Source organism: Hydractinia symbiolongicarpus, chromosome 15, assembly GCF_029227915.1.
Source record: "Hydractinia symbiolongicarpus strain clone_291-10 chromosome 15, HSymV2.1, whole genome shotgun sequence".
Lineage (NCBI taxonomy): Eukaryota > Metazoa > Cnidaria > Hydrozoa > Anthoathecata > Hydractiniidae > Hydractinia > Hydractinia symbiolongicarpus.
Window position 1 is genome coordinate 5,589,591 of NC_079889.1, and position 11,246 is coordinate 5,600,836.

The window sequence follows — 11,246 nt, forward strand, 5'->3', positions numbered from 1 at the left end:
TCCAAAGGTCTTTTTATGCGTTTTGCGAAAACTGTTAAGAGGCTCTTTTCCATCCGGGAGATGACGACAAACTAGGTTTAGTCCCAAAAATAGAATGCCACAAAATAGCGGCTTTCGAAGAGAAAGCATGGTAAAAACACAAGAAAATGTGGCTTTATATTTACCTTATTATTTTGAGTTTACTTAATAAATGTTACATTACTAATTCTCAATATAGTTTAAAAAGCTTTAAGTTTAAACTTCTTTCGTGCTCAGTTGACAAAATCGTAGACCAATGTGTTTTAAATGTTGCTTTTCTTTTTCAATTTGTTCGAAATTAACGTTTCCACTAAGTACATATGCTGAATGAGAATAAACACACAACAGCCACGAGAAGGAAGCCGATAATTTAATATTTGTTGTTCCTTTACACGTTTGACATTCATCAAGCTCTTTGCTTGACATGAATGCAAAAAAATTCGATGATGTTGCAAATGTGTATCAGAGGTTTATATAAAGCCACGGAAGCACAAGACAATTTTCTTTATGTGATAGTAATAAATTCAGTTTTGTTATCGTGTTGCCAAACGGCAGGTAAAATGTCCTTCACAATAAGGAAGTGAAAGTAAAAGTGATGACATGGAGAATTTTTTTAGCGACAAGATTTTTCGTTACCAATAACATTTTTCCTACTTGCATCATGAATTTCCTACCAGCATTTCCACGAAGATACGAAGCGACTTTTTATGCGATGGTAACGAAATGAAGTTAAATACTATCGCCTAAAAATTGAAACCTGTGCCGTAAGCGCAGCTTTTTTCTCTCACAACATTAACCCCGTTCGGTTGCTGAGTCTTTCTGTTACCAGAAAAAAGCGAAATTAAATCGATTTGATTTCGCTAGTGAGAAAATTAATGTTTTGATAAAACAATTATTACATTTAACAACAACAGAGCTGGCGACAATGGTTTACATTTTTAAGCGATAGTAAATAACGTAAATTTATTCAAAGATCTGATAGAATGTCAAGTCTCTTTAATAATAGCCGTCGTTTGTCTGTCTGTGTGTCCGCGAGAGCCGCGTCCCGTAACGGAAACACGAAATATTCAAAATGCGCATCAATACCAAATGCGATATATATCTGTCAACTTTGCTGCAATGGGTTAATTTAAAGGACGGGAGACCCCGTGGATTTTTCCACGGGTTAACGACTATCTCTTTAATAATAGCCGTCGTCTGTCTGTCTGTCTGTCCGCGAAAGCCGCGTCCCGTAACGGAAACACGAAATTTTTATAATGCGCACGAATACCAAATGCGATATATTTCTGTCCACTTTGTTGCAACGGGTTAATTTAAATTTAAGGGACGAGCGAACGCGACGGGCGACCTCGTGGATTTTTCCACGGGCTAACGACTAGTCTTTCTAATAATAGCCGTCGTCTGTCTGTGTGTCCGCGAAAGCGGCGTCCCGTAACGGAAAAACGAAATTTTTATAATGAGCACGAATACCAAATGCGATATATTTCTGTCCACTTTGTTGCAACGGGTTTATTTTAAATTTAAGGGACGAGCGAACGCGACAGGCGACCTCGTGGATTTTTCCACGGGCTAACGGCTAGTCTTCCTAATAATAGCCGTCGTCTGTCTGTGTGTCTGCGAAAGCGGCGTCCCGTAATGAAAACACGAAATTTTTAAAATGCGCACGAATCTCAAATGCGATATATTTTTATCCACTTTGTTGCGACGGGTAAATTTAAAGGACGAGCGAACGCGACGGGCGACCCCGTGGATTTTTCCACGGGTTAATCTCTATAATAATAGCCGTCGTCTGTTTGTCTCTGCGCGTACCCCCCGCTGAGATAAAAAATGATGGTACGGAAACACGAATATCAAATGCGATATATTTTTATCCACTTTGTGTTTAATTCTACTGCTTTAAGACCAGTGACTTCTGGATGAGCTGGGCTATTGTCAATTATCAAGACAATCTTTCGACCCGCAGTTTCAAATTTAACAGCGAGTTTTTTCACATAATCGGTAAAGATTTCAGAATCCATCCAGGCCTTATTTTGAGCTTGGTACTGACAGGGAAGACTTCTGACTCCTTTGAAACAGCGCGGTGTAACCGATTTTCCGATAACAAACATGGGCAACTTTTCACCTAGGGCATTTCCTGCTGCAAGTCCTGTTAAACGAACTTTGCTGAATTTTCCACCAGCACATCTTTCACCTTTGGCATGATAGGTATTTGTTGGAAGCATCTGGTAGAACAAGCCGAATTCATCAGCATTGAAAATGTCTGGTAAATCATAGCGTGACAAAATGGTTGGCAGGTGTGTTTCTTCCCAGCTTGCTGTCATCCCTGGTGTACAAGACTTTTCCTCTCCAGAAATAATTCTGTAAATGATGTTTTGTCTGTACTTCCATCTGTCTAGCCAGCCTTCTGAAGCTTTAAAATCAGGTTCGTTGAATTGCTTTGCAAAATCCAATGCTTTTTCTCGAATGATTTGATCACTAATCGGCACAGTTCTTTCACGAGCGTTAACGAACCACTTGTAAACTGCTTTATCAATGTTATCGTATTTTTCGGAAGAAAGCTTTTGTCTTTTAACTCCATACTGGCCTGATTCATACTTGGTAAAAATGTCACTTTTATTCTTAACCCAGTATGAAAGTGTGTTAGGTGGGACACCATACTTTTTAGCAATAGACTTTTTAGTTGTTCCTTCTTTTTCAAGCTCTTTCAAAGCAAGATATTTTTCTTTGATCGTCAGAACAGTTTTCTTCCTTGACGTTGTCTGAGCGGTTGCCATCTTTAATGTGGATTTGAAGAGCCTTTAAAAAGTTTGTTTACATCCACCCACTTGTTTTTTAATCGAGCTTTCGTCTGCAAAAAGGAGATATTGTTGGTCATTTGCCTAAAGGAAAAACAGGAAAATTTGCCAAAACGATATTTTACTTTCTGAAGTCAGAGATGTTGTGTACTTGCAAAGTAAAAGTGACAGGGAAAAGAACTAACTTTGGAGATGATAAGGGATTGAGGATCCCCTGTTTGCTTCAATTCTCTGGACCGAAGGAGAATATTGAACTTTTGAAGAAATTGCTTGAAGAGTGTCAATAGCCATGAATATTGAAACCTGATTTTTTGAAGAAAAAAAGTGTTTTAATCGCAGAAAATCAATGTTCTCACTCGACGATCTCCCAATAAGAAAAATTCGAATAACTGAGGGTGACTTAGCCTATAATTGGCCCCAAGGGGAATAAAAATCACTTCGAATAACCGAATTATTCGAATTACTGAAGTTCGAATAACCGAGAGTGTTTTTGCCTGAGTTGGGTAAGCAGATCCAAGGGGAACGCCATCTCACTTCGAATAACCGAATTATTCGAATAAGTGCAGGTTCGAATAACCGGGAGTCTACTGTAATATAAAAAGAAAGACAGAAGAAACAACAACAAATAAGAAAAAAACCTAAAACCTATAGCGCAAGCTTATTTGTAATAATTTACTCTTCTTCTTTTTCTCCAAAGGTCTTTTTATGCGTTTTGCGAAAACTGTTAAGAGGCTCTTTTCCATCCGGGAGATGACGACAAACTAGGTTTAGTCCCAAAAATAGAATGCCACAAAATAGCGGCTTTCGAAGAGAAAGCATGGTAAAAACACAAGAAAATGTGGCTTTATATTTACCTTATTATTTTGAGTTTACTTAATAAATGTTACATTACTAATTCTCAATATAGTTTAAAAAGCTTTAAGTTTAAACTTCTTTCGTGCTCAGTTGACAAAATCGTAGACCAATGTGTTTTAAATGTTGCTTTTCTTTTTCAATTTGTTCGAAATTAACGTTTCCACTAAGTACATATGCTGAATGAGAATAAACACACAACAGCCACGAGAAGGAAGCCGATAATTTAATATTTGTTGTTCCTTTACACGTTTGACATTCATCAAGCTCTTTGCTTGACATGAATGCAAAAAAATTCGATGATGTTGCAAATGTGTATCAGAGGTTTATATAAAGCCACGGAAGCACAAGACAATTTTCTTTATGTGATAGTAATAAATTCAGTTTTGTTATCGTGTTGCCAAACGGCAGGTAAAATGTCCTTCACAATAAGGAAGTGAAAGTAAAAGTGATGACATGGAGAATTTTTTTAGCGACAAGATTTTTCGTTACCAATAACATTTTTCCTACTTGCATCATGAATTTCCTACCAGCATTTCCACGAAGATACGAAGCGACTTTTTATGCGATGGTAACGAAATGAAGTTAAATACTATCGCCTAAAAATTGAAACCTGTGCCGTAAGCGCAGCTTTTTTCTCTCACAACATTAACCCCGTTCGGTTGCTGAGTCTTTCTGTTACCAGAAAAAAGCGAAATTAAATCGATTTGATTTCGCTAGTGAGAAAATTAATGTTTTGATAAAACAATTATTACATTTAACAACAACAGAGCTGGCGACAATGGTTTACATTTTTAAGCGATAGTAAATAACGTAAATTTATTCAAAGATCTGATAGAATGTCAAGTCTCTTTAATAATAGCCGTCGTTTGTCTGTCTGTGTGTCCGCGAGAGCCGCGTCCCGTAACGGAAACACGAAATATTCAAAATGCGCATCAATACCAAATGCGATATATATCTGTCAACTTTGCTGCAATGGGTTAATTTAAAGGACGGGAGACCCCGTGGATTTTTCCACGGGTTAACGACTATCTCTTTAATAATAGCCGTCGTCTGTCTGTCTGTCTGTCCGCGAAAGCCGCGTCCCGTAACGGAAACACGAAATTTTTATAATGCGCACGAATACCAAATGCGATATATTTCTGTCCACTTTGTTGCAACGGGTTAATTTAAATTTAAGGGACGAGCGAACGCGACGGGCGACCTCGTGGATTTTTCCACGGGCTAACGACTAGTCTTTCTAATAATAGCCGTCGTCTGTCTGTGTGTCCGCGAAAGCGGCGTCCCGTAACGGAAAAACGAAATTTTTATAATGAGCACGAATACCAAATGCGATATATTTCTGTCCACTTTGTTGCAACGGGTTTATTTTAAATTTAAGGGACGAGCGAACGCGACAGGCGACCTCGTGGATTTTTCCACGGGCTAACGGCTAGTCTTCCTAATAATAGCCGTCGTCTGTCTGTGTGTCTGCGAAAGCGGCGTCCCGTAATGAAAACACGAAATTTTTAAAATGCGCACGAATCTCAAATGCGATATATTTTTATCCACTTTGTTGCGACGGGTAAATTTAAAGGACGAGCGAACGCGACGGGCGACCCCGTGGATTTTTCCACGGGTTAATCTCTATAATAATAGCCGTCGTCTGTTTGTCTCTGCGCGTACCCCCCGCTGAGATAAAAAATGATGGTACGGAAACACGAATATCAAATGCGATATATTTTTATCCACTTTGTGTTTTTTTGTGTTCAATTTTATAAATTACACGCCCATACCAAATGCGATATAATATTACCGACTTTGTTTTGACCGCTCGCGCGTAGTGTACCAATCACGACGCCTGATTCTTTAAAAAAAAAGATTTTCGCGACCAGAAAGAATCCAAGATCTTCGCGGAACGAAGACCATATTGATTTCGATAATGGTCGTGTGTGTAGTCAGTGTGTGAAGTTTGTAGGCCTGTATGACTTTTTTATCTTATTACTTTTTTATCTAAAAGCTTTATATATTTGTAATATTTGCTTTCTGTTTGTTTTCAATGTTAGGATAAATATATTGTCACGTTTTTAAGCCACGTACAGATCTTAAACGCACCAGTTTTAGATGTTTGGCTAGGAACGAAGATTATAGCTAGCTAGCTGCTAGAGCCTCACGTATTGCTATTCTGCTTGGAATAAGAGCTTTTTATCCTAGCCAACATTTATTTTTATGTTGAGGCTGCGGCTATTTAGCTAGCTCCTTAAAAAGTGAAATTATAAAAATGCAGTTTGGCTTTATAATATTCTTAAGCAATAATTTTTATGCTAAATGCAGTTAGGTAGCTACATTTTTTATTATTTTCCTAAACACTTTTTTCTGCAAATATAATGGTTGAGCAATTGTTTTAACTGGACAAGTAATAACAGGCTGTTCCCTGTGTTTTTATTTAAACCATAGTTGCAATGAAGTTTTTTTGGAAAAGGGTATTACGCCTATATGCCTGTTCATGTTTAACTGTACTAAGCGCTTAGCCCAGTGTTGACAACAGACTTTTTTCTGCAACGTTGTTCACATGTACCAAGGGGTCAGCCTACTGTGACAATTAATCCTTAAACTTTCTCGGTAATCACGCCGGTACGGTTGCGCAACATGGTTTACCCGGACTAACTGCTCAGCCCGGTTTTAACAATGGACTGTTTCCTGTTTGTTTTATTCAAGCAGAATCTGCGATAAAGTTTTTTCAACAGGGTATTATCCTATACGCCTGTGCAACACCGTTTAACTGCACTAAGCGGTCATCCCGGTGTCACAATTAATCTTTTTACTTTAGGAACTTTTATTCCGCATTATAAAATAATATTCAATGTTTGTTGTTGCTATGGCGGGGTAACAACGGTTTTAACTCTGTTTTTATTTCATCTAACGTTGCGGAAAAGTTATTTTTTGAAAAAATATGTTGCAACACTATAATGGTGTATGCGCTTCACTTGATTTACGACATACGGTATACAAGTACTAAAGCGCTTCACCTGATCCTGTGCAACAGTTACGACTACTATTAATTGTTCCACCGGTGTGTTCAAAACTGTTTGCCTGTACTAGGCGTTCAACCTGGTGTGTTCAACACCCGGTGACACTTTGACTTGTGGCTTACCCCGGCGTCTCTATAATAATAACCGTATTCCACCTGTATGTTCGTGCGTCAAAAGCAACTTGTGTTAACCACGCACGAAATACAAAATGCGCAGGGACGAGAAACCCGTCGGGCCCCCACCGGTACAGGGACAATTGCCGCTAAAATAAAGACCCAATCAGGAGCGGAGTTTTATATAAATGACCAATCAGAAACTAAAGCTCTTTATATTTCTTAGCAACGATTTTTACGTTATCGGTCCGAAATTTGGCAAGCAGATTGAACCAACTCATTGCTGGAGAAAGAAAAGTTTGCTTTAATTTTTCTTTCTCATACTTCTATTTGTATTCTAACAAGATTGTAGATTCTTTTACTTTCGGGTATTTTTTTTAATTGTTTACATGTTTATTCACCTATACTTTATAGTTAGCTAGCTAGCTACTAGCTAAGCTACCTATTTAGCCACCTAAAGATTTGTATTAGTTTTATTTGCCTCTTACTGTCACGTTCTCTAGCCATATATTAATATTGCTGGCTACCAACGTAGATGTTAGCTAACATTTTTGATTTTTGTGTTAACTTTGCCAATCTGATTTTTACTTGGTTGTGACTGGGGTTAGCTACCTCTAGCTAAAATGTAAAAGTAACCAAATACAGTTGACTGCAACAGAATTTTAAGTAATCTTTTTCATACTAAATGCAATTAATTAGTTAGCTACCACTTTACTGTAATATAAAATTTAGCAAAAGTCAAAAGTTTATTAATGAGACACAGAGTACCTGTGCTATGTGCCTATTCCGTGTTGTTAAACGACGGTCTGTTTCCTGTGTTTTTATTTAAACTAAAGTATTTTGGAAAAGGCTATTAAGCTTATAGGCATGTGCAACACATTGTACCTGTACTAAGTGCTAAGCTCAGTGTTAACAATGGACTGTTTTTTGGAAAAGGCTGTTACGCCTAGAGAATGTGCGACGTGGTTTACCTGTACTAAGGGGTCAGCCCGCTGTGACAATTACTTTTTAAACTTTCTCGGGAATCACGTCTGTACGGGTGTGCAACACTGTTTACCTGGACTAACCGCTCAACCCCGTGTTGGTAATGCATTGTTTCTTGTGTTTTTATTTAAACAGAGTCTGCGAGAAATTTTTTCCAAAAGGGTAATATCCCTACACGTCTCTTCAACTCTGTTTAACTGTATTAAACGCTTAGCCCGATGTCACGATTAATTTTTTAACGTTTACTGAAACTTATTTCGCACAACAAAATAAAATTGACCAATTGTTTTTCCTATGACGGGGTAACAAATGGTTGTAAATTGTGTTTTTATTTTGGCTAAAGTTGCAGTAGAATTATATTTTCAAAAATACACTACAGCCGAAACACTATAGTGTTGTGTGCGCTTTACTCGATTAACGACATACTGCATACCTGTACTAAAGCACTCCACCTGACTGTGTGGCACAGTTTACCCCTCTTATTTAGCGCTTCACATAGTGTTCAACGGCGGGTCACACCTTGACTTGTGACTTACCCCGGCGTTTCGACGCCGGGTTTCCCGGCTAGTCTCTTTAATAATAGCCGTATTTTGTCTGTCTCTGCGCGGATCCCCCGCCGAGTTAGAAAATAGTGCTGCGGAAACACGAATATCAAATGCTATATATTTTTATCAACTTTGTTCCGACGGGTAAATTTAAAGGATGGGCGAATCCGTGGATTTCACCACAGGCTAAAGACTAGTCTATATAACAATACACCAGTTCCGTGTGTCTGTAACAGGTAAAGTGGATGTGTTGCTTTTTCTAAAGAAACAGCCACGTTAACATGTCACTTTTGTTAAACTTCATTTTTATTCTGTCTTTTGTGTGCTTTTTCAAATTGAATTAAATTTTTTGTTTTAAAAAAGTCAGGGTTTATTTATTTTATTTATTCCCTTAAGCACGTGTCTTGGTTTTATTTTTTCCTGCTTAATTGGAACTAACAACACAACATTTTGTCGAAAGGAATAATGGATTTTATGGTTAATTTCGCTCACTATTTCGCTTTTTTTATTCGGTATCTTTAGTGGATTTTTCCACGGGACTAAATATTATCTCTATATTAATACGCTAAGTGTGTCCGTCTGTCTGTAACATGCAAAGTGAATTATATTTTGTACAATTTTCTTTAAAAGTGTCTATAATGTATCCTATATAAAAATGTTCTGCATACAAAACATATTAAATGCTCTTGAGTGGATTCCCCAACGGGATTTCGTTTAAAACGTTTTTTTTTTCGGCGTTTTAAATGAAATTATCAACTAACCGTATTGTAATAAGAAGTTTACTAATCTCAGTGGATCCTTCCACGGGTTTTAATAACTAGTCTCTTATAATAATACGAAGCTTCCATGTCGCTCTTTGTGACTTTTACAAAGACGATGTGTTTTACCATTCGATTGCGCGGGTTTTTCGTGTTTTTTTGTTTTGTTTACATTCGTCCCGCAATCATCACAAAACACGTGGTGACAGTAAGCAATACGATTTGCTCAAATACATATTTTTTAACGGACGGGATTCGAATAGAAAGTTCCCTTTGCCTGAAAACAAAAAAAAAGTGTTTTTAAAGTTCTCAACAAAAGGCGATCTAAAGACGCGAATAAAAAATGTCTTATTTTTAAACGTTATATAAATATAACGACCACTTTGTCACGATAAAAGTGTAGATAGTAAAAGCAAGGAAACTGAAAGGGAAGATGTAGAGTGAAGTTAAAAAGTATATAAAGAGGTTAAAAGTAGAAGTAAGGAGGTAGAAGCTATTGAAACTAGAAGTTGAAAGCAAGAGTTTAAAGTGGGTTAGAATTCAGAAAAAGTAAGAACTTTGAAATTTTTTAGACGTTCAGTGTTTATGTAAGTTAGAGGTGCATGTTACGTTTTATGTGGCACACTTTAAATTGTCAAACAGACTCGAATTTCCATAAAGGCACTTCTCAAATCCTTAAAGTTTTAAAAGTTAACAAATTTGTTTAAATTTTTTGCATAATTAATGATTGCCTGTGCGTTACTATTTTTTTTCCTAAAATACTATACTAAGCTGTTGGCTACTGACCGAATTTCCTAGTCAAACGGAAAACCCTGGCATGTTGAACTCATCTTATAGCTGTTGCTTTATTTTCGTGTATCAGATAGTTATATTCCTAATTTATATAGCCATTGTTACATCTCTTTAAATGTGTTTTAATAAGCATAAATAGCTAGCTAGCTATAATTTATGCTTAGCTAGCCAACCCCAGTTTAGATATATCTAACTGGCTGTCTTAGCTAACCTGTAAGTTATGTTGTTATTCCACTTATTTATCTATACCATCACCTTGGTAGTCTCTCTCAGGGATCTGTCTTAAGCTTGAATTATGGAAGATGTAGCTAACAAGCCACAAAATCTGCCAAAGAATCAATTTTAGAATTAGTGCGCAAACAATTTTTTGCCAAAAGAGTATATTTTTCTCATATTTTGTATGAAAAGGTATTATTATTGAGTAAGTTATGAACATTTCAAAATAGTCAACAATTTCCTCAACTAAAGCAAGTGATACATGATTTTTATTTTCGACTTTCATTTGGCGATTTAAAGTATGTATCATTATTATTATTATTATCTTACTAGTCGATAAGGCCTGTGGAGAAATCCACTTAGGCAGAAGGACAACAGAAAATAGGTTTTTTTAGATGTTTTGCTGACGTCAGTAGTGCAGATACAAAAAAGAATTGGCGAAATTTGTTTATCCGTTTCCTGTAATCCTGTAATGTGCAGAGGTTAAAAGGTTGATCAAAATAATGTATAGGATCATATTTTTTCAAGGAACGCCAAAGGAGATAAAAGGGTTTAAAAATTTTGCTGACGTTAGCAAAGACGCGCCAAAACATAAATTTTTTTTAAAAAAATTTGTATACCTGTTGCCTTTATTGTATAGATCTTGAAACGCTGATCAAGAAAATGTATAGGATTATGTACTTTTGAAAAACGGTTACGGAGATATTGTGGTTTAAAGGTTTTTTGAAGACGTCATAAACCCGACCATTCCGAAACGGATTTGGGAATCCAGATTTGCCAAATTTGGTCTTAGCTGGTCCCTAGTTACTCACACAGTAAAAAATCATCGACGTCACCACCTCGTTTCCAAGTTATTTGGCCTCAAAGTTTTAAGTGCACTGTAATGGCTTCAATAATTTAATATAGAATATTGTCGTTAAAGTAGGGCTATTGACGTTGCGCCGTAACGTCAGATATTTAAAATTTCAGACATACTTTTTCAGCTACGTCAAAGGAAAATGAACACATCCACTTTGTCTGTTACAGACACACAGAGAGACTTGCCTATTTGAGTTTATTCAAATTTCAAAACTCGTTTAAATTTCAATTTTTAAAGACTATTTGTTATAGGTTTTAATATTTATATTTATATTTATATTTATATTTATATTTATATTTATAT

At 36.6% G+C, this 11,246-nt stretch overlaps 1 protein-coding gene across 1 annotated transcript; it reads right to left on the reverse strand.

Moving 5' to 3' along the window:
* Positions 1-234: 234 nt before the first annotated feature.
* Positions 235-2,792, reverse strand: LOC130628653 (tigger transposable element-derived protein 4-like). Its single transcript, XM_057441635.1, has 3 exons — positions 1,911-2,792; positions 776-878; positions 235-341 (listed from the first exon to the last, which is right to left on the reverse strand). The coding sequence occupies exons 1-3, from the start codon at positions 2,790-2,792 to the stop codon at positions 235-237; spliced, it is 1,092 nt and encodes a 363-aa protein (XP_057297618.1).
* Between the last annotated feature and the right edge of the window lie 8,454 nt (positions 2,793-11,246).